The 24053-nt window shown below is 45.4% G+C and overlaps 1 protein-coding gene across 4 annotated transcripts in view; it reads right to left on the reverse strand.

Moving 5' to 3' along the window:
* Positions 1 to 17534, reverse strand: part of IL1RAP (interleukin 1 receptor accessory protein) — a 49295-nt gene extending 31761 nt beyond the window's left edge. Inside the window, exons 1-2 of one of the 4 annotated variants that reach the window (XM_071566159.1) lie at positions 17325 to 17534; positions 1101 to 1168 (exon numbers count right to left, since the gene is read on the reverse strand). In XM_071566159.1, coding sequence (XP_071422260.1) covers positions 1101 to 1167 — 67 coding nt within the window. In that variant the 5' untranslated portion in view covers position 1168; positions 17325 to 17534. Of the gene's footprint in view, positions 1 to 1100; positions 1169 to 14481; positions 14568 to 17016; positions 17224 to 17324 lie in introns of those variants that run through there. The other 3 variants (XM_071566158.1, XM_071566157.1, XM_071566160.1) reach the window with 3 other exon arrangements.
* Between the last annotated feature and the right edge of the window lie 6519 nt (positions 17535 to 24053).

The raw sequence follows: 24053 nt of genomic DNA on the forward strand, positions 1-24053 counted from the left end.
ACAAAGCACGGATTTTCCCAGTGAGCAGCAAAGATCCATGTCACTGCATCCCTCCTTCCCCTGGCAGTCGTGCTATCTGGGACTTAGCAGAGGAGACCCAGGGCACATGTTCTTCTTTGCTGTTTCCCCATTGCTCACCCCTTCCACTCAGCCCTTGTCAGCCAGGGTGGGATCTACTGAAGACCAAAGCCTACTTTGGATGCCTGCAGCCCTTGGGCAGCCCAAAGAGGGAGAAAAACCTCCCAGCCTCTGCAATGAACACTGCACTGAGATGAACCTTGCTGAGGCCTTGATAATTCAGTGTTGTCCAAGAGGGAGTGACACAAAAGCTGTTCATCTGCTTAGGGTATTATAACACTTGTTTGCCAGCGCTGCTGAGGGACAAAAGTTCATGGGGGGACTTGTCAATCCCCTGCACAGCCCTTATTTCTGAACATTTCCCCCCATAAAACCACTGCCTGTTCTTCCCTCTCTCCCCCTTTCCACTCATCTCCTGTAAATCATGCTGTCTCCTTCCACCCCCAAAGAGGAAGTCCAGAGACGAGACATGCACAATCTGCCTCTTCACAAGAGCTGGGCTGAACATGTGCCAGAGGAGCTGTGAGCATGACAACATACTTCCTGTCAGGAAAGTGACTCAGAGAGATGGGTATCAGAGCTCCTCTTACTCTAGTAGTTCCCCTCTCTCCTTGCATTGCTGAGGAATGAGTCAGAATTGGAGAGCCAAATCTCAAGCCCCTCCGGATCTAACCAGGAATAGCAGAGTTCAGGTTCAATCCCAGGTCCTGCCTGCACTCAGCAACAAGTTACCACCACATGCCAAACCCTGGTTCTCCAGAGAAGAGGTTGAGGTGGTGCTTACTGCTATCTTTTAATGAACCCATTTACACAATGCTCGTAGCCTCTATACCTGAGCATTGTACAATACCCCCACATAAATAACACTGCGTTCAATACTCTGCTGAAGTATTTTACACACAGCCATTTAATCCAGAAATACTGTAAACGCTTAAAACTCGCTGCAGACAGTTTTCTTCTCTGGCCTCAGACCAGATCTTCCCACAATAAGCGTGCAGACCCACTGCATGCCGTGTCCTTACCCGAGCCTCTGCCAAGGGTGACCATGGACAGCCAGAGTGTAACCAGCAGGACACTGACCATCTTCATCCTGTGAGATAAAACACACAGAGTTTCTGGTTATTTGACACTGTTTCATCACTGCAGGCAATTTTTTAACTCTGAGTGTATGTGTTAATCCCTCCATCCACCCAGTGATCCTTTAATTCTGGTATATTTTTTTTTATTTCATTAAGATTCCTTAAGAATATTATCTGCGTGGCAGCATTGCTCTGCCTGCAGGCAGCTTTCCAAGCCTAGGAAGTGATGGCTCTGAAGCGGACAGCCCAGCTCACTGACTTAAGACACTGAAACAGTCTATATCCGGGAGCACAAGGAACAAAATAGATGCTTGCAGGCTAGAAATCCCAACCTTTGACTCCCAAAACAACGAGATCCTTTGCCAAGACCTCATTCTGCTCATTTCCAAGAACAAGTGTAGAAAGCATTTGCAGCAGTGAGCAGCAGCTGCAGCACAATTGCACTGAATATGGGTTTGACAGTTCAACAGGACAATCACATCGGTGCAGTCCAAATTGGCAAGGGCTGCTGCTGGTGACCTGCAAAGAGGCCAGTTGCCAGAGTCCCGACTGCTTCACTCTGTTCCTACAGGCAGTGGGAGGAAGACAAAGCCTTGCCAGCTCTTTCCAGTCAGACCCTCCTTGGAACAGCCACCTCGCAGGAGTAAACAAGCATCAGTTTTGTAAGCTTTTCAGAAATTATCTGAACAAAGGCTTATACTTTCTAAGCAGCTCAGATAAGCAAAAAACAATCCCAGACTTTTCCATTCCTGCTACAGAGCACAATTTCCTGTAATTTGAGATAAATGTACATTGCCAGAGTTGCACTGGCTGACCGCCCCAGTATCTGGCATTCAGCTCTCAGAGCTGCTCACTCACTGGAATTAAATTTCCCTCTGTTTCTAGTTTTTTTCAAGATGCAACTTACAAGTTGGTAGTCATGAAAACTGACATCTACTAGATGCTCGTATTAATGGGGTGAAGGTCACATTTGATATTCCTGGGTGCTCTCAGATCACGGAGGGAGAAGAGATGGTTAAAAGGCTGAACTTCATCAAAGCATCTCAGCTCCGCTGGGCAGATGCAGTAATGAGAGTGGTGATACTGTCAGGAGTGTGCTCTGGAGATAACAGGGAAACCTGCTCCATCAAGGTAGGTTAAAAGTGTGGGGAAAGCTACAGAGATCCCTTAAACATGTCCCTCATAAACCTGTCCACCTGTACACAGAAGGGCTTTAAGCATAAGCAGAGAGCACCTAAGATTGCACAGATTTCAGAGATTAACAAGAATGGGACACGTGAACTGTACTTCTGAAAACCCAGCAGCGGATATTGAATCCTTCCTTTTCAATGCTTACATCTGAAACACCTTTGTGCGATGCTTTCTCTCTGCTGGGCTCATCTCAAAGAGACAAAGGAAATCCGGAGCAAGCTTGCTGTTCCCTGCACAGTCCATGCAAAGGGCTGCAGATTGCCTCCAAAGCTATCAGGCTTTCAAATGGGCAAAAACCAGGGAAGGAAGTGAATTTTCTTCCCCGGAGTCCCATTGAGAGGGCTGGTCATCCACAACTGCCTTCCTCCAAACTGATATGCCAGGTGCTAATCAAACCCTTCTCTACTGCAACCTACAACCAGCTCCCAATGTTACTTAAGAAGACCCCATAGGGAAGAAACAACATTAAGTACTCCCACCTCCCAGAAATGTTGAAGAAAGATAAAACATCTTTCTGCCATCAGATTGGACAGAGAGAACCAACATGCTGCACTTCTAGTAGGAATTTAGGAACTTTTGGTAATTTAGATGCTTGAAGAGAGGGGGTATAAAGAGCAGCAGGGTATCATTCCTAAAATAAACATCCCTCATGGTTCCCTCTCCATTTGTCATTAGCTAAATGCACGGTGTGTCCTAACTCACCCTTATTTTCCAGTGATTCACTCCTGCATTTTGCACAAATTAGACTGAATTCAGCTTTGAAGCAAGCAGGAACAACTACGGACTTTGGATGAGTTTATCTTGTATAGAGCAAGGCCATTTATGTGGCCCGAGGCCAAAATAAACTACTACATTTCACTCAGTGATACATGAACTCTGCAGCAAGCTAGTATTTACATCCATTAGCTATGCTCACAGGAACATGCTCCTTTCAACAGTCTCAAAGAGCCACCAAGTCTCTGTTCCCATGAGCAAGGTATCCAAGATTTCCATGGTCTGCCTGCTAGCAGGAAAATCCTTGTTTCTTGCTCTACCCAGCTATAAAATCAGAAGCCTCACACAGAGTGATTTACTTCTGGCTCATTCCAGGCTTTCCAGAGATCTTATAAGTGGAGACAGATGGACACAGAGCCTGTCAGATTACAGCAATTTCTCCATTATGAAAAAGGGATGCAGTTGACCACAGCCATGGCTGCTCTCACACTGTACAAAACGCAAGGGGTTGTGGCAGGTTCGTGCACAGAGTCAAGGGCTGGTCAACTGGAGCCATCACAACCTCCTGAATGCCCTGACCAGGCCAGCACTTGCCAGCTGAGATAAAAGAAGAGGACTCTCTTCCTTAGGTAAATAAATGGAGAGCTCACACACTCAATGAAGAAGATAAAGGAGACAGTAGGACAGGAGAGCTTCTGCAGTCCAGCCCCATTCCTGCGGCATATGACTACTCAAAAAAACAAAAACACCCCACAAAACCAAAAACACCACCAAAAAAATAAAAAAAAAATTCCCCAAAACCAAAGCTACAGGATCTAATGGTTTGTACTAACACAATGTAGGGACAGGTTCCGTGTACTTGTGCTGCTAGCTCCGGAAAGTTTTGCTTTAAATAGCCCCAAATCTGTGATCTACCCCAAATAGAAAAGTCTCCCCACAGCAGTCCTGTGGTCACACAGTAGAAGAGCACTGCAACACAGAGAGAGGGGGTGAGTTTTGCAGTGCCCTTAAGAACCTGACACCACAAGATTACAAACCATCCTGGTCTTGCCAGGAATGGAAGAGTTTTCTCAACCTATTCCAGCAACCCACTTCTTTTTTTCATGACATCAGAAAGCATGTTGTCATTTTGCCTGTATATGATGCAATTCTAGTGGCGGCTGATGAACTTCTTGTGCAATTTGGCAGCTCTGAGTTGAAACACCAGCATTTCTCATTGCAGCTGAAGGAGTCAGAGGCCAGGGACTGCAAACCCCGGCAGCAGCAGAGGGATTCACCCAACTGCAACCACCCAAAGCAAATAAAAATAAAAGCAAACACTAAAGGGAGCCAGGAATAAAATCAGTGAGCAGAAGAGCTTACCAGCTCAGAAATCACACCACAGCCAGAAAGCAGGCAATCAGAGCAGACAGAAGACAGCTGGAGAGCTCTGATACATTCTCAGCACTTCAGGAACTCCTCATGAGACCAATATACTCTGAGGTGTTCTTAATAGCTTCATAAATTAACATTTCAATAATAATAATTCATAGAGTGGTTGGGGAAAATGATCCATCACAGCCACTGCTAGCATTTTTTTAAGAAATTTACTTGAAATGTTCACTTTGTTTCAAATCAGAAATTGTTCCCTTTCTGCTCTTGAGCACTTTCTTCTTCAAACTTTCACCTTTTGTCTGCTGAGAAGCAAAGAAAAGTGGGGTTGGGGGAAACACAGTCATGGAATTGTCTCCCATTCTTAACAACAAAGAGGGTGGAAAGGTTTGGTTTTTTTCATTTAATACTGGTCACAAGTGGCATTTAAGTTGGAAAAAAACAGGAATATTGTCATATACAACAGCTTTTAATAAAACATCTTTACCAAATAGACCTCAGCAAGGAATCATTCATTCCTGCCTTTAGCAGCATGGACCCCATAAATCCTACACACTTTCCAAACAATTATAAAACCCAAGACAGATGTCAAATAATTAACAAAGAGAACTGTACGCTAAGTAACTACTTCATACCTACTCTCAAAAACACAGAACCAATCCTACAGAACAATGCTGCATTTTCCAAGAAAAATGCCTTTGTCCCACCTAACCACAGGCATCTAGGGAGAGCTGATAGGGTAGGGAGAGCTGACAGGTTAGGGAGAGCTGACAGGATTTTTGCTTTTCACTGAGAAGTCACACTATAGCCCACAGAACAAAAGCACCCTTCAAAACCTTGCCACTAAGTGCTCCAGCTGAAAGGTTATTTCAAACAAAGCACTTTCAGAAAGAGGGAAAAAATAACTTCATCCAAAACAGGTTTTGCATACTGTTTTCTTTCTGTAATTCTGTCTGAAGTCAAAAGCAATTTAAAGCACAGGATTGGCCAAAAAAAATAGGATGCAGACACAAGAAGGCTAGCAAAATCCAGAGTGGGCTAGCTTAGGGAATGCTTTGCTTCTATGCCATGTGGTCTTGAGGATGAAGGTTGACTGATGGGCTGTAGAGCCAGGCTGGTGCTCACAAGAGAGACACAGCTCCTCTGCTCCCACATTACCACATGCTCACAAGCCCTGGGTCCCTGCATCATCACGCAAGAGCTTTGGAGGCTGCTTGATGAGTTTGCAGGGTTTTCTTATGGGGAAAAATAGATGTACAGTTCAAGTAAATTCAAAGAATCCAAGAGGCAGACAAAGGGCAGCCTGCAGAGGCAGTTGCAGAAAAGTAACAGCAAAAACACTAATGGGAAAAGGCCCTTTGGCCCTCCAGGAAACACTTTTGCTTTTCAGTATATGCAGAAGTAAGTCAGACAAAAGGGCGAATTACTGTAGCATAAACCATCTTGGTGCCGCTTAGCCGGGATTTGTGCAGTTCCTCTGACTCTGCCTCTCCTTCGGAGGCCATTTGAGCACTGCATGGCACTGCCTTTTGCTACGGTGTCAGTGGTTCTACTCTGCCCAAAGGGGAGCCACTCCTGCAGGAAGCTGGACAGTCCCATGGACAGTCCTCCAGAGGAACGGAATGTTACACTGAAATCTCTGGGCATGTGGGTAGAAAGACACGAAGTCCAGCCTTTACTTCGCAGGAAGAATAAACACATTCATTACAATTTTGAGTCCCAGACAGCTTCCAGGAACAGAACAGGGAGGAATCAAGAAGCAGTTTGATGATGAACACCATAAGCAGGTCGGAGCACTTTTCCTGCTCTAGTGCATGCTACGCCACACTCATCACTTCAAACACAGGCACACTGACCAGACCAAAGGGCCCCCAGTGCTGTCCTCAGAAAAACATTCACAGCTCCCCTAAGGGCAGGGAGCCCAATTTATCTTGGTAGCAGCTCCTTAGCAGCCAGGCACATTTCAGCAGAAATCAACTAGGGCTGAGGCCTGCCTGGCAATCAGGGATCTCACAGGAGTCATAGTGTGACCCAATCAGCACATCTAATGGTGACACATCCAAGGGATGTGCAGGGACCTGCAAGATCAACACGAGAGTCCCACTTCTGCCAGGGTAGCTGCACTCACCAGGCTACCATATGCCTGACAGCAGAATGGGCTGGAAGGAATTAATTTTGAAATGTTTCTATTCTAAAAGTAATTTATGTCATCAGAACCAAAGCAAACATTCAAATTCGAGCAGCCTGAAAGTTTTTCACCAGTTAGAATCACAGCAGATATTACACACCTGGTTTTGGAGGGGAGGGAAGGGAGGAAAATTAAACTAGTGGGAGTCAGATGGAAAGTTGCCCTGGTGTGAGGTGCCCCCTGTCACTAGCATAAAGCATCTCCCATCTTGCTTAGCCAGAGCTGGCCACTGGCACATAGAACCCGGAAGAACTGGCTCCCAGCACTGGGACGTTACAGTGCTTACACACAGCTTTACACTCAGGTCTACTGAGTACCCTGAAGAGAGGGGCGCAAAAAAACACCCAAGACTAAACCATACACATCAAAAAAAACCTGGAAACAGGCTTCTCAGTCACTGGCTCAGCCAGCTCGTTGCCAGGCAAGGACATGGGACAAGGCATCCAAGGTGGCTCCATTTGCCTGTCACCCACCACAGCCCCTCCCTAGCCTCCTGCCTGCACGCCCAGGCCAAGGGCTGCCATCTGATGGGTTTTTAATAATTAATGTTCACTAAATCCCCAACATGCAGAGGAACGAACTCAGCAGTGTGCCACTCGAGTCACCATGGGAGGTGGTCCCAAGCTATTTCTCCTTCAACAGCAGCACAAACTGTAGAAAAAAGGCTTCCCTTCCCAAAGCACCAAGAGCTCCCTAGGGTAGAGCAGGCAGCAGCCTCACCTCAAGCTCAGAGACTCAGGGAAAACTGCAGAGATTTTCATTCAGTGAGTCATTTCTGGGAGCGTCCTTAGTAGTGCAAGATTTGCCTCTGCCAGTGCCAATGTTTTGGGACATGGAGGCGATTACCAGGCAGGGAATTTGTGATTTGCTACTGGCATTTAGATACCTTCTCCTGACATCCTTTTGGCTCAACAGCTTTAATACTAATAATCAGAATTCAGACAAAGAAGCTATTTTTCTTCCTCTCTAAAAGAAAAAGTGCAATCTAGGCATGTGGAAAGAAGGTGGGGGGGCTTGAAAATATGTCTGAAGAAACTCAGTATCCCTTGTTTCCCTTTGCAGTTCTCCTGGGGTCCTCTCAGGACTTGGCAAAGCAGAAATGCTACAGATCTTGCACACTGCTCTGCTGGAACCCAGGGTGCCGCAGATTGTACTCTGACAGCTATTCAGCAGGCAGAGCACACTGCATTTCATACATCAAAAATAAACTAGCTCAATAATCTGTCATCTCTACAAAATTTGCACACCTGGACAGGACAAATAAACAGCTGGGACTACCACCTAGAGATCTGTGGAGTGGGCTGAGAAGGGGCAGGTAGAGCCACAGCTATAAAATCAAACAGCACAGATTACAAATGCATCTATGCTGGCCACCAAGCAGTTCAAACACTAAGCTACAAGAGCACTTCTGTGCTCAAGCAAAAGATATCCAGCCAAGATAGTCTATTTTTCAAGTCTGAATAGCCAGGGAATGAAAAGTTTCCAACAGAGCTTCAAAGAGAGCTGAGATCTTCCATGAAGCCAGACACAATGCTTCTATTTTGGACAGCAATGTAATATTTGGAGTTCTGAGAAATACCCACATATTGCATTACCACAAAATAAACTGACAAACTAATCTTCGCACAGAAAAAAAGAAATCTGCAATCAACATGGCTCAAAGACTTGAGAAGACTTAAGGAATCTAGTGTGAGATTCCTCCCTTGCTTGAAAAATTCCAATTAGCTCTCATGGAGCACCTGGAGATATCTGACAATGAGCATTTAATTTACATATGCTGCCTCCTGACCTTTATCATTTTTCAATGAAAGAAGCTCCATTACCCTCCCTAGGAGGTTGTTCTACTGCCCTGGTGAACATAGCAGCACCGCCACATTGTGCAACAGATTGAACAACAGCAACCCCAAGTCTCTAAATTCAGACCCTATAATGCAGATTCAAGCAGATCTATTGGCTGGGCTGCCTGCCTTTCACAGGACTAGTCTGTGACTCTCAAACCGCAGAGCAGCTTTCCCTGGAGAGATGTCTCCGAAGCCCAGCCTGGCCCAGCCAGTGCTCTGCCCACCATCACACGAGGGGCTGCATCCAGCCCTGCTCAGCACTAGCAGTAGGGTCTCAGTCTCAAAAAAATGCTCAAAGTTTCTTTACCCTAAGTTCAAGCCCTTGCTGCCAGACACATACCTGCTCCATCACTTCATCTCCTCCCTCCCCTTACAGCCCTCATTGCTTGCAGACCAGATTCTCACAATGGCTGCTCTATATTCAGTCAGCATCTTCCCCTTCTTGTTCCTCCAGAGAGGGAACCTGCAAGCAAAAATCCTCCAAGCACCACCATGCTCCAGAGCACATCATCACTGTCTCTCACTTCAAGAGTGCCACAAATTCCTCAGGCAGCCTGCAATGTCTCCAGCACTGAAGCAGGTTTGCCCATGCTGCTACCAGTGGGGAAGACCCAACTCTCCCTGTGGCATGAGAAGGATTTCAAGTTACTCTTGGTATCCTGAGGTGAGCAACATATTCAAGGGTAAAAGCAAGTCACATGAATTTTTCAAGTTTGGGCCACACAGCATTTCCACACCTGGTACTTATATTAATTGTGTTAATTTAATCCCATTTAGCCTTATAAGTAAAAGCAAACAGTAATAAGACATCAAGATACTTCTATCCCTGTCCTGAAGCTCAGATGGGCTGTTCTAAGTGTACTTTACACATCAATCAATGGCAAAATTAAAAGCAATATAAAAACAGAAAGTCCAGGAGCTACCGGCCTCCCCCAGGACAGCACTGCACTTACAAGCAGTTCTCCAGAGGTCCTTCCAGCCCTCCACATTCTTAACCCACTCACTTGGTCCTCCTGGTGACTATCAGAGCAGCTTGCTTTTGCATACTGCCCCTTCCTGGTCGACACTCCACAGCTGCATTCTGCAAAGGGGACTAGAAAAAGCTGAGAACATACAGAAAAAAAGGAGGAAAAGAGAGATAGAATGAGACAATCCTTCCCCTGTGATGTGTACTGCATTTGCTTCCCATGTCTCTAACATTTTATTCTGCAAATATTCAGGTGCACCATCACAGGAAACTTGCTTAGGCTCTGCCTGTGCTGACCCCATCAGCGCAGCTCAAAATTCAGACTTCAAACAACAGCACCCTTCATTTTTAAGTCCTGGAGCCTCCTTTGAGAAAGTCTGCTCTGTGACCCACAGCACCTACACAGTGGGAAGCCTGAGATGAAGCTTCAGGCAGCAGTATGTAGTGATTGTCATCAATATTAATTATTTGGGGAGAATATGATTGATCTCATGAGGGCAATGAATTCATTTCTTCAGCTGAATGACAAACAAAAGGCAATACATTCACTGCTGACATTTCCAAAGGCTACAAGGAGCAGAAACACAAGGAAATACTGCTGTGGATTAAAACCCTGCTGCAAAGGGCCAAAAATCTGAAAAGCCTCCAAAATTTTCATTTCTGAGCACTTTCAATGCCAGGAAGTGGATTGTTTCACACTCTATAATCTGCACTGATCCCAGACCTGGGCTGGTTCACTTCTTTGCATCAAGAGGAAGTCATCACTGAGCATCTTTGGAAAGCTGGGTTGAGTTTCCCTCTTGCTCTCTGACACTTCATGTCAACAGCTACAGAGTCATTGCACCTGTCAGACAAGGCAAGGAAAAAGTAGCTTACAAAGAGGAAAACATTACCTTCCTGGGCAGACACAACCCAGGGCTATTCAGCAGCACTGAAATGCAAGATGCTGCTTCCCTCTGCAACTGGAGAACAGGAAAACACAATAAGCCTGGGGAAAAGCATTTGCAGCTCTCCATGACCTCAGGTCAGGATGCCTATGTGTATGCAACCTCCCAAGAACAGAGAATTAAACAGCCTCCCTAAATTCCACATAGCAACATGGGAGAGAACAAGAAAGGCAGAGAAAGGTAAAATGCAGTGAGACTGCAGTTATTTTTTAAGGAGAATGGATATGGGGGAAACCTAGTCCATGGAGATGTTATTCCAGTGGAGTCTGAGTTTTGTCATGTCCTTCAGTCACCCTAACACATCATCCCTGTCTGGCTCAAATGCAACCAGCACAACTTACTAGAGCAACACTTTTTGGGATCTTGCAGCACATCTGTGCACTTTCAAAGACGTTGGGTGGCCTTAAGACCCTCACAGACTGCCAGCTGGGCAGCAACACATACACTCTCATCCCATTACTGAGATCCCTTCTTAAAAACAAGGGCTGGGAAGTGCCTGTGCTTGAAGGAAGAGGGGGAGGTAGCTATTTCTAAACAGAACAAATCCAATTATTTGTATTACAGTGAATTTGCATGGCTCTTACTGTCAAAATCAGTATTTTCTAATTATCTGTGCTTTGACTCAACAGATTGCTAAATATCTTATGTAGGTGGGGCCCTGGATGGTACTACAGTAGGAAGGAGGTGAGATTGTTTTACTTTTTGCAACAGCACTAACTTCAGAAAAAATAAATGAAAATTTGGACTCTTTGCCATTTACTATGATCCTGTAAGTCTCCAAGGTTGGAGATTTTAAATCAGTCTACTAGTTAAGGGTAGAAATACAAGTTTCTGGTTAATGTACATGAAACCTCTATGTAGGCATCAGTCATCAAAAGCAGTGCGTGAAAAACTGTAGTGTTTCCCAGATAATCAAGCATTAGAGAACTTATAAATCACTGTCCCCTGAACTGAGTGCATTAGTAGAGGCTTCAGAAATCTGTGCCTCTGTTTCCACAGCCACATTTTTAACAGCCTCTCCCCACCTTATACCACAGCTGTGCATCTTAATGTCTCTAAAGTGCTTAGAGCTGCTGAGATGAAAGATAACATATGAGTGCAAAGTATAGATTAATTCCCTGAGCTCAACAGTCAGTGGAGTTGATGGGGCTAAGTGTACCACATACCCATCATACAAAACTAGGGTTCTGAGTCTGTCTTAAAATGGTAACTACTTAAGGAACAGTTCCCTTGGAACAAGTAATTTTGAGGCTAGTTAGTTGGGCATATAGAGCCTCTGCAGAGGGGAAACACAGAAATGCAGTATACTACTATGAAAAATAGATGCTTTTCCAGAATGTCTTAATCATATTCCTATCGAATTGGTTAGTGGGATTTCAACTCATTTCAGTTAGAGTTGTTCACATTTTAGCAACGACCACATTAAGAACATGGCCAAATGTAATTTGAAAAGCTGTTTCTATTTCTGTTTGTTTTCTAAATTATTAAAAATCCAGTTTAAATAGTGCAAAGAAAACTTTAAATTGAGCAAGATAAGTTTTGGCATCCTTCCAAGTAAAAGGCAAACCCCAAAACATTACTGCAAATCCAACAGATGGGAGTTATTTTTCACTCTTTAAAATTTCATTGCTTTGCACTGAGATTAACTGTAATTAGCTCTTTATTTACATCTAAGACAAAAGGTAAAATGATAGAGAAAGGCAACCATAATCACAAATCACAGACAGAAAAAGGAAAAAAAAAGCAAAAATTTCCTCTGAGAAGAAAACATGTCTTTCTTGCCAAGTAGCTTAATTGTTATAAATATATAGTTAAACAGCTCCACAGCATCCTGCCAGCACTAAGGATAAACATTTAGGTCACAGTTTTGCAAGCCTTTACACACAAGTTTATCAAATACCTAAGAATCATCCTCTGAACATCTGAAAAATCTCACATCCCTATAAATGGACAACATCAGGCTTAACAGAGGCAAGATACTCCACGTTGCTTTTATTTCAGTCACGGGAGGGATTAAGCAAAACCATCATGAAAACAAATAAACACAAAACCAAAAAAAATCAAACCCAGCAGCTTTTCCACATAGAGAGGTATTAAGACTTACTTTTTTTTCCCCTCTTTTTAAGTCCTCTTCTAATTCTGACAACACCTTGCATTAGTAAAGCTGAAGAGACCTTTTAAGAATTCCTGTAAGTGCATGATTCATGTTGTGTGTCTTTGCCTTTCAGTTGCACAACAAAGCTGTCCACGTAGCTGCATGTGGAGCCCACAACCAGCCTCTTACCATGGTACTGCCAGGCTGCACCACAGAGCTCCCCCCTTGCACCCAGACAACACTCTGATCTGTGGCCATGCTGGCTGAAGATGAAGGCCAGACCCAAAGCTGCAAGGGTTACATAGCAAAGCTTGAGCAGCCATCCCTAAGCAAGCTGTTAGCAATAAAGAAAAAGAGTAGGAGGGCTTAAGGGCAGTCTCAAATGCTTCTGAACCAACTGGAAACTCTGCCACACCAGCTCAGGGATCCCAATACCCTTAACAGATAAGGGATGGGAGTACAGTTCTCCTTCCATGGACACCAAGAGCTGGGAAGAGCTCAAGGGTCCTACTCTGAATGGGATTTCCAAGATAATGGCCCTCTGGCACCTCCCTGGTGTTCCCAGGAGAAGGAACCACCTTCCACTTCACTGATTCAGCCTGGATACATGGCAATATCTTACTCTCTGCCACAAAGTGAGCATTTAAGTTAACTGTCCTTTTTTGTTAACATGTGTAAATGTAAAAAGACTCCATAAGAATCAAAGTAACTTTTTCATATAAATATGGAGTAAACACATAACAAGCAAGAGAGTTGAGGGAAAGAAGGATAACAAGAAGGTCCAAACACCAGGGACCTTGACTCCACTCACTGCAAAAGTTAAGGACTAGAATAATTCCCATTACTTTATACGAGAAAGTGAGTTTTCACACTCTCTCCTTCTCTTTCCCTATTGCTCTTAGATACTTCTATCTTTAGCCAATTATCCTTGCTGTAGTTTTCTTTAAATTGGATAATCATCCAGACTCAAGGGACACCTGTGTCAGAGGAATCCTCGGGATATATCCCCATTTAACGAAACAGAGTTGTTACATTAGTAAAGGACTGACTAAAGATACAATTCTTGACTTGTAGTGGAAATCCTGTTTTACAAGCAACTGTTTTCAGGGAACTCTGTAACAAAATACATATATTTGCACATTCATGTTCCTGTATTTTGTTTTCTGTCAAATAAGACTGAATTTATGAGTAGCATGTTCTGTGCATGTGTCTTATTGGGAACACTGAGGCTGAACACTGCAAACACACTGCCCAAGATCAAATTTCCCAAGAGCATAGGCACCATTTGAAGTAATTTCCCCAAATCAGTTTCCTTCCTACACTCTCACCATGCGTACATCTGGCTCAGTCGCGTGCAAAAGCCCTACACATACCAACACTGTGGCTGAGAAATGGAAGATTAGCCTTCCGTTTCGCAAAAGCATTGGGGTGGGGGGAGAAATCCTAAAATACCTCCCAAAAGGAGAAGCCGTTTTGCTCCAGTTTAGCAGCGACTGAATCTCAGCTTCACGTTTTGCTGAAGGCAGAGCAGAACAAAGCAGTTACAAACTGGAAAGGGGAGAAACCCACCTGCACATGGACCCCCAAGCTACATACAGGGTGCAGAACTGATATGGAGCGGCGAGTCAGCTCAAGCATGGCAAACCTGACAGCCAGCTTTGCCTTCCTTCTGCCCTTGTATCTGTCCCACTTTGCACAGCCAGAGGAGCACCAGCTCTCACGCACCAGGTACAGAGATGAGACCGGTTTGGCTGCATCAGAGGAGACAGCTCTTGGCTCTGCTTATAGGGGCAGTGTAATCCATGAGCTGTGTCAAGAGAAAGGCTGGGGAAGAAGGAGGAGAGGAGACAATATCTGAATTCCAAGCTCCACTGTAGCACATGTTTCAGTTCCCAGATAACATGGCGATGTTCACAGATTTCAGCTTATATAGGCTTTTCTATACATCTATTTTTATTCCCGAAGCATTCCCCGTTACTGTATGATGAAAAAAAAAATGAGTGCACTCACATGCTGAAATCATCTTCCTAACTGTCCACCTGGCTAATGCAACCTGTCCTCTGAAAGCCAAGCTGGTGCACCTCCTCTCCCCCAACACCAGCCACAGGGGTTACCTCCATGGCAAGTTTTGGCAAGTCAAGAGACTTACTGAAATGAGAGGACACTTGACAAGAGTCAGGGACCCAGGACAGATGGGGAATTGAAGATGAATCATGTGCCTGCAAAAATAACCAACACAGAAATTGAAACATAAGTGAGAAGGAATAAAAACACAAGTTCTGACTTCTTATTCTGAAGAAGTATAATGCTTCCTCCATAGAGTTAGCATCTGGTTCATGCAGGTCTTGAAGGAATAAAGCTGGGACGAACTCCCTCTGCCTCATTCTTCCTATATACATATTTCAGAGCTTAAAATCACATCACTGTGGCCAGCAATAAGGCATTTCCCATACCTTTGTGTATCCAGGCACCATCCAACCTACTGTCATGTCAACTCTCCCTGCCCTCTGAAGTCTCTCTTACCAATGTGTACCTGCCAGGCACTTTAGGGTAGCGCTACATGACCAAGGGTATGAGTCTGCTGGAATCCAGACCAGCACAGTATTTATTCTTACTGCACATTCACTAATGCTCAGATGCAGAATACCTGCACAGAGCCACAGAGCCTGGAAGGAGAAAGCCTACAGGTATTCAGACACAACCTTTCCTTCCTGACTCTGGAGGAATCAGAGGACCTTCTGGACTCTGGGGAGGCATGGGCAGACATTACCAAGCAACACTATTTCTACATAATATGTAGACACTTTGAACTCAAGCTACAACCAGAGACATAGAAAGCAAGTCACAGGGCTGTGTGAGCGCAGACCTGCCCTCTGCCTTGCACAGAGGCATTGCACTAGAAACATAACCTCTCACCCCACAGCCCCCCTCTTCACCTCCATGCAGCAGCTCCCACCTTCCCAGCTGAATGTTTCCTAGTTGTTTCAGTGCCCTGCATGCTTCCACCGTTCCAACTGCTCATACTCATACTCTCGATGTCCCTCATTATTCTGCATCCTTAACTGCTCTTATAGAGAAAGTATTCCCAGTGACAGCAATAGCACCATACCTCCTTCCAGGGAAGGAGAATATCTATGTATTAGAGCTTAATTCTCTCTGCTTGCCCTCTCCTGCTCACCACAAGCAAGCAATGGAGACAGTAAGCAGGACTCTTCCAGCACCAAGCCTGCCCACCAAAGAGCCCTTGGGCTGAAGTGATGCTTTCCATGCAAACAAGGGATGCCTTTCTTGCAAAGAACACAAGACAGCAAGTAAATCTTCCAGAGCTGTCAAAAGCAACCTGTTATAAATGACCCTCTAAGTTATGAGATATGGACTCTCTACAGTACAGTTAATAAATAATACCCCGCAATCCTTCTAGGTATGGAAGTGTAAGTTCTTCTTACCCAAAAGAGGCACGGTTAAAAATGGAGTGTCAGGAAAATAATACTTTTTAATCACAAAAGAGGAATTTAAAAAAAATATATATAAGGAGCTTGCTGCAATCTCTCAAATTCAGAAGTAAAAAGCCTTTCTTAGGACAACAAAACTGAATGAATGGAACAAAAGCCATAATATTATAAGAAAAAAATATCTGTAAAGCAAACCAGAATTTTATCCAAGCATGATAATCAGCTATTCACAAAGCAGAGGTTAGGATGGAAAGAGACAGTGTGGATGTGAGAGTGTATTTATAATCTAGTTTACTGTAACATACTAAGGCCTCAAGATCAAGATTCTGTTGTGCCAAGCACTATACACACCCCAAGAAACCAGACCAGGCTGAGGAATAAGCACTGCTATAGTAATGGGGGGGAAGAAACATAGGCACAGAAAAGGGACACCTGAAGCAGTGAATCCCTGATAGTCTCTTTCCCCTCTCCTCCCTGCTTCTTTTTCAGGAAATAATTCCCACAATCCAGTTTCCCTCCAGATAACCCCCCAAAAATGCTTCTAGTAAGGGGGCATCTGTCCCCAGCAGATACACAGCAAAGGACATCTTGCTGCCAGCATCTCCTCGTTTCCAGTCGGTTTTCTTGGACATGCCTCTTCCACTTTATTTCCCTGCTGCAGCTTAAGCCTGACCCCTTCCACTCTTCCATTTCAGAGATCCGTCTGACAGCAGAAGGGAGCAGGTATCAGAGGCTCCCGCATTTGCAACACGGATGAAAATTAAAGTTGTATTCGTCAGTGCATGCAGCGCGCTAGCCAAGAATATCTAGAGCTCCCTGGTCCAAAGGAGCGAATTTAAGCAAACCACTCTGTATTTCGGAGACCGGGGGCACAGCCAGCCCGGCTGCAGGAGCTTCGGAGACACAATCCGCGGTTCCGCAGCTCGTCTCACCTCCCGCACGCAGACTGGCTCCTTCCCGAGGGAGGGCGAAGGGTCCCCCGAGGGTCCGCGGGGGACCCCGGCCCCGCGGCGGCACCGAGACCGCCGCGCCCGCTGCCCCTCCGCCCCCGCGCCCGCTCCCCACATCCCCGGCCCCGCACTCTCGCTCTCACCGTGCCGACCCGTCCTTGCCCGGGCCCCCCGGGCACTGCTCCTCGGGCTCTCCCGAACGGTTCCTCTTCTTTCTATTTTGTCCCCCGTGCCAGCCAAGGAGCGGGAGCTGCTGCGGCCGCCGTCACCACCGCCCGCCCCACCCGCGCACCCCGCGCCGGGGCTGGAAACCACCTCCTCCGACACAAACTTTCCCTTTGCGTGCGGGGAAGTTCACGGCTGGGGCGGGGCGGGCCGGGTCCTCTGTCTCTGCCCACGCCTACAGGAACACGGGCGGTCCCCGCCCATCCCCACGCACCGTGTGGTTCACCTGAGAACGAGGGGAGCGCACAGTTGTAGCCCGCGCGCCGCGCTCTCCTCCCTCTTCTTTCTCCTCTCGTCGCCCCCGCTCCGCGTCCTTCGGCCCCGGTCCGCCCCTCTCGCCCCTCTGCCCCGGCCGCGCACCGGGAGGGTCCCGCCGCCCCGGCGGGTCACTCCGGGGAAGCGGGATCCGAGCCCGCGAGCGCTGTGGGAAGGCGGCCGCGCTGTCCCTCCCGCAGATGCCGGGGTCCGGCTAGAGGAGGCGGGGTGCAAGGCCGGGTGTGCGAAGCTACGGCTCCCTCTCCTGGCCGGAGCCGTCCTGCCAGCGGGAGCTGCCCGCAAGGCCGTCCGGAGCGCTTGGAGGCAGCCCCGCTGCCTGTTTGGGTGGAGCGGCGCGCACAGCGCTGCCTCTGCAGCAGCCCCTGCGCGCTCTGCGGGCTCCCTGCCCCACGGGAAACTAAAGTTTCCCCTTCTCCACTGTGGTGTGCTGGGATTCCCTCCCAGGGATTTCCTCCCTGGCCTCTTTGGGGCGAGCTGGCAACCTGGGCGTTGTGATGCCACCTCATCCCAGAGAAGTGGCACCTTTTTTTGCTGTATCCGTGCCACACATGCAGCCCGGATGAGGCTGAAGTTGTTGATGGATGAGGAGTGGGCACCTGAAACATGCTTCAGGGACAGTGTCAATGAGTCTAAGGAGTGGAATAAGAATTGGCAGAGATTTGGGCTAGCTTCTGGAGAATGTGGCCAGAGATAATCAGGGGAGCCCCTAGTGCAGGAGTGGCCTTGCCCTGGTTCATGAGGAAAGCTTGTTCTCCTCTCAAGTTGGCCTGGAGCCTCTTCCATCCTGGCAGTGAGTGATCTGCTCTTTCTTTTTTTAATCACCTCTTGGCAGGCTGACAGCACAGTGATGTGGCTGGACAAAAAGCCTTTAGTGCTAAGAAGACTCCTGTCTGCTCAAAGTGCTGCAGCACTACTTAGTACCATTGGCTACAACATTTGAACTGAGTTCAATGCTTCAGTTGTTATCCCCAGAAGGTGAATCCAGGATATCTAGAAGACCAAATTTTATCCCACCTCATGAAGCTCCTCTGCAGCAAACTTATTCTGGAGAGCAAGGTCTGGACAAGCATCTGGTGCAACCTCTCAGAGCCACTGCCATCACTCATCTCCCCATCTTTTCTGCAAGGCTGTATGAGGCCCCATTGCACTCATGGCTGCTGTGAAAGGGAGTTCTTGCCCTCATCAGCTCACACCAGCTCACCAAGGTAGGCACTCCTGAAGTTCTCCGGTCAGAAGGAAGAGTGGCTGCAGCCTGGCAATGCCACAGGCTGTAAAGGAGCTGCAATAGGGGAGGCCAGTGTTGCTCCTGCAGCTCCAGCAGGAATAACTCTTCCTCCTGCACCTCTCTCTCCTTCCCTTCCCAGGGTTCTGGCACAGCAAAATTAGGAAGAAAGTTTCTTATCTCAGCAGCTTTTGTGTCCTGGTGGTGAATGCCCTTGAAAATCTGCCTACTTGGCTTGTGCTTGGAATCAGCTCTACCCAAGCCACCTCTAACCCTATTCAATCCAAATATTAAAGTAACTTGTTAAGGCAGAGCTCTGCATAGACTAATTCACCCCACTCTTAGGGCAGATTAGTCCATATTTGGCTCCATGGTACCTGCACAGCTCCAGGACCCAAGCTGTCTTGTCTGGAGTTACTTTAGGTGTCTGTATACTTGGCTCCATTACTGAATATAGGCAAAACTGGAATAACAAGGCACATTTTATGAGCTGTATTTTCCATCATACTTACTGACAAATGCTTAAAATTGTCTGTTGAAATATGACAGTCCACTTTTCTCGCAGAAGATGAAATAACAAAAGGGTTGCATATTTTAATCATGATATTTAATGCAGCTGTGGGAGTAGTTCAGCTACTCTGGTGATTGTAACAAGAATCAAATAATAATAATGATTCCTTGTTCTACGTAATACCTTCCACCCATAGATACAGATCTAGGATAGGACATGTCATTATTCTTGTTTGGGAGGATCCAGGCACTCTTGCTATACAGGTAATGCAGGTTAACTGTCATCAACACATACACCCTGGGAAATTCATACCATTCCAAACTCCAACCCTGCCAGTGCACATTAGGATCTTTAGGCCACGGTCATTCAGTTTTCTCTGATTTTGACAAAAAGCTGGAATTCAACTTCAGATTTCTTTGAAAGGCTCATGAAATAAGATTCAAGACCAAGTTCTCGGAGACTACTTAAAAGCTACCTGATAGCAAAGCCCCAAACCACATCTGCTTATTGTGTTTTCATAGCAAAGGTTTCAAACCTTTTTTACTTATAGATTAAAAGGATCAGCAATTGTCTAATGTAGAATATGGGTAATATTGCTCACTTGGGCTCAGTGTTGTCATAAGGATATTTTTGTAGTGCTATTTTTTCTCCCATCTTCTCTCCACACTTGCGCATGCTATTTCTGTGCAGGTTAACATGCAATACAGTTCCACCCTAGAGTAAATTATACTACAGTTTGAAGAGCAATTCAGTAAATAGAAAACATCTTTTAAGCCCAAAAAGGCAGCATTGTTCCACAATTTTTGGACTGGGGGCAAAGAGTAGCATTACTAAATAAAACCACGGGGGGGACTTAAATAGCAGAGGAATGTCCTGGTGTTTAGCCAGGACACTGGAGCTTCTGGCATTACAGCTGCTGTGAAAATACTCCACAGATCTCCAGTAACAAGTGGCTGAAGGCCTTGGTTTGCTGCTTTTCTATTCCCGTTAGGCAATTTAGAGCTAGACGCACAGGAGGAGCCTGGATCACAGAGCCAAGTTCTCTGTTGCGCCAGGAGCAATGTTGTTTGTGGTCTTTTTCATGAAAGGACTATCTTCTAACTTAAAACAAGTTTGTGTTTTCTGCCTGTTACTCCTTCTGTGAGACTATCCCAGGCTGTCCATGTCTCTGATGGTCAGAAACCTTCATGTCATTTTCATCACCAGTTTATTCCCACATGTTGTGGCACCAGCACCAGCTTTCATTTCTGTAGCTGTTTTGCTCACTGCTCATTACTCAAGTACTTTTATGGAGGTGGTTCTTGTCTCCTTTAACCCCCCTGGGCTACACAGGACTGGCTTTTCAATCTTCCTTCCTAAATGACTCTCAGTTCACCGCAAACCTCTTCCCTCCATCTGCTCTGGTTTCAATTAAAGTGTATATGGACGACCAAAGGTAGTTAGAGTATTAAATGGGAGGAGATCTCACTGATGCTTCAGACAATGACATTGAAGTCCCCATTTCTCACTGAAATATCTCACCTGGTAATCCCAAGATTGCATTTATCTTTCAGCAAATAGTTTATACTGGTGACCTCGTATTTCTTCTCCATTTTTTTGCTTGAAATACTAAGTTCCCAGGCTTGTTCAGGAACTTGTTACTATACCCTTGTCAGTTCCCAATCCCTTGTTTTTGTCCCAACTCTCAGCCTGCACACAGTTTTCTGATTTGTTTTTTCTTAGGCAGCATTCTGATACTGGGAGACCAAGGTAGTTTCATAACCTCTAAAAGACATGTTCTTGCTTGTTACTTTACTCACACCCACCTAACCCATTTTTCCTCCTTCCTAGTTCAGGAAACAAGCCCTAGACTACATATAATTATAGTCTGTGTGGTTATAAATGAACGTGCCTTCTGTGTTTGACACCTACGTTTTTACTGGCATTGAGAGGAGCATGCTTGATAACCTAAGACACAGGACATAGGAGAAATGGGAGAATGACAGACATTTCTGACGTAGCAGCACATGGACCTCCCATCTGCTCCTGTCAAGGCTGCTAAGGGTACCCACACACGGGTGCAAGGGCTGAATATTTTCTCCTGAGACCATTTTTCAGCAAGAAAGCTGTGCCTGGCTGAACAGGCAGGCATGGCGTTCAGACAGGTATGAACTGCTCACTCACCAGAATGCAAGAGTAGTTACAATTGTATCTGTGTTGGGTGAACTTGGCTGGCACAGACTGTGTATTGCCAGCCATACTGACTATGTCCAAACCGGGCCTCAAATCCGAGTCCCCAGTGAGGCATGTTGTGTGAACTTCTATAAAAACTCTACTCAATGAGGAGGGATTAAAAGCACAGCTTCATTATGAGTTCATCTATATTTATTCCTGAGAATGTAGCAAATAGCCATTGTCCATGTTAATGTGCTAAATATTGTTAGTGTCTCTTCCTCTATGTTACACAGTGCTGTGACTGCTAATGCAAATGGTTCTTAAATGGAAACTTGACCTTACATGACTTGCATCTAAGTCCATTCAAATCTCTGTCACACATGTTTTGGTACAGCCTAAGGCTGAAGATATTTTCAGACCTATGAGTCTGTGTTTCACTGTACGAATAGCTAAAGCTATTTCAAATCAGCAATGGAGAGGAATATCTTCTCATCCTGCTAAAGGCTCTGACATTTGGCAGGTATCCAACCCACATGTACACACATGTTGGACATGGTTTGTGTTTAGGATGCCTGAACATCCTTCTGCACAGTGTATTCAAACATACCGAATTTGTATGAATTGCCTGACCATGGAGGTTGCAGGAACCCTAGAAGAGGGTAGGCATTTCAGCTGGGCAAGACTAGCATCGGTTTCAGTCAGTCTTTGAAGAAAGCATCTAGCCTGGCCATTAATTAACCTGAGCTTACCTGTCTTGCTCACTGATGCCAGTGAGAAGTGGCAAGCTGTCAGCAGATTAATAAAGCTAGATAGGCTGAATACAGCCTTGGTCATCGAGGCAATTCCCTACTGCTGGGTATTTCTAGATGGAGTGGTCTGTGGAGATGATTTCAGACACCTGCCTTCTCTTGCTGATGGTTTGCTGACACCATTGCAAAAAAAATGGGAAAAGGCACTGAAGTAACACATTGCCTTTCCTGGGTAAATGCAGCCAATTAAAAGATTTAAGAAAGCAAGAAAAGCCTTAATACACAATATTTTTATCCTACCTATTTGTAAAGGCTCTTCCAGTCTTGACAGAAGTTTATACAGATGTTTTGATGCTTTCATAGTTTTTCAATATTCTTTTTTTCTGAACAAAACCCAACTATTTTGGGTAACCGTCTGATGATGAACCACAATGGTTATGGAAAAAAGAGAGCATCATATCTTGTGAATGAAAAAAATTCCAGAAGCACATTCCAAAATCTTATTATAATCACTAACAGTTTACTTTTCCCCCTAAAGGTGCAAGATCATTCTGCAGAATGGCTTTTAAAATCTTTGGTTTCACTTCAGCAGTGATGAAGCAACATTAACCTTTAGATTCTCTATCTCTGCACAGGTTAAGAGTTTGTTAAGGAAAACTATTCTTCTGTGTAACTCTTAGAAAGGTTGCAAAGCAACAGAAGATTCTAGGATCAAATTCATGAAACTGCAGAAAACCTTATACAATCCCTGGAAAGGGCACCTGCAGGTTAGCAAGACCTTGATATAGGGAGATGCTATTACTTGCCAAAACTGGGAATTCCTCCATAACAGGATGGAGGAATTTTACCCAAGCGCAGGACCCTCTGCTCCTGTTAATCAGTGCTGCTGATGGAGCTGTAGCAGTTCACGGTGGTGAAGGGTCTTGGCACTGCTGATTGCTGAGGTTAGGCAAAATACCCATCTACACAAAGAGTGATTCCTGACATCCTTTTGCTGCTCATTTCCCAGGTGAGAGTATTTCCAGGCATTTGAAAATTCCTTTCTCTTAACAGCTGCTATCCATCTTTATAAAAATGAGTGTAACAGAAGAAGCAGAATGGCCAGTTTTGCTCTAACTCCATTGACCTCACTGGATTTAGATTTTTGAGTAATAAATTTGCATTTGCACAATTGCAAGTCATGTGCTGTAATTCCCCCCACTCTGACTGCTATCGATTTTCCATGTGCCAGGTCAGTGCAATGCAGCCTGTGCCGCTCAATGGACCAGCCCTGGTGCCAGAAGCAGGGGGGCACACTCCTTGGTGACACTGTGTCACAGTGATGGTGCTGCTTGGATGCGGGTGGCTTCTGCTGAAGGCTCACTCCACTCCTTCATCATTACCTCCTGACATGCTAGGGAGAAAAGTTTCTGCAGCAGGTTCCTGGCAGATGCAGGAAGGGTAAAATAGCCTAACAGATCAATCGGTTTTTAAATGGAAAACAGTATAATCATAAATGTCATCATGAGTCTGTGAAAGCAGAGGCCTCCTGGTAACTTCTGGTCCTGGGTTTCCTCATCTATCTTAAAGGGAAAATCAGAGGCCCTTAAAATTATTTTCTTCCCTGTGACAGGAAGAGGGATTGAGCCAAAATTTGCTAAGGTGCAAAAAATACTATTAACCTTCCATGATACAAGCTTGGACAAAGATTTTTTGAAGGAATGGATGAGCCACAGGAATATTTCATTAATTGTGGATGGTGTTCAGACAACAGCTATAAAGTAGAGCAGAGGAAGTATTCATTTTTTGTGAGGAATGCTGAAAGGATGCTGCCTGTTTGTGTGGGTACAACCTGCAGCTTTCACAGGAATGTGGGCACCTTGAGGAAAACACTTTGGCTATGGCAGTTAGTTACTGCTATGTAATTTGACCAAAAAAGACTAAATTAAGTCAGTGGAAATTGGATAGATATATAAGCAGCCTTAAGACACAAGCCATGCTTATGAAAACTCGATTTTTTTTTTTGAAGTAGATCACCCACCTGCCTCTTTCTTACGGAATGAG

The sequence above is a fragment of the Pithys albifrons genome, chromosome 11 (genome assembly GCF_047495875.1).
Source record: "Pithys albifrons albifrons isolate INPA30051 chromosome 11, PitAlb_v1, whole genome shotgun sequence".
In the NCBI taxonomy this organism is placed as follows: Eukaryota; Metazoa; Chordata; class Aves; order Passeriformes; family Thamnophilidae; genus Pithys; species Pithys albifrons.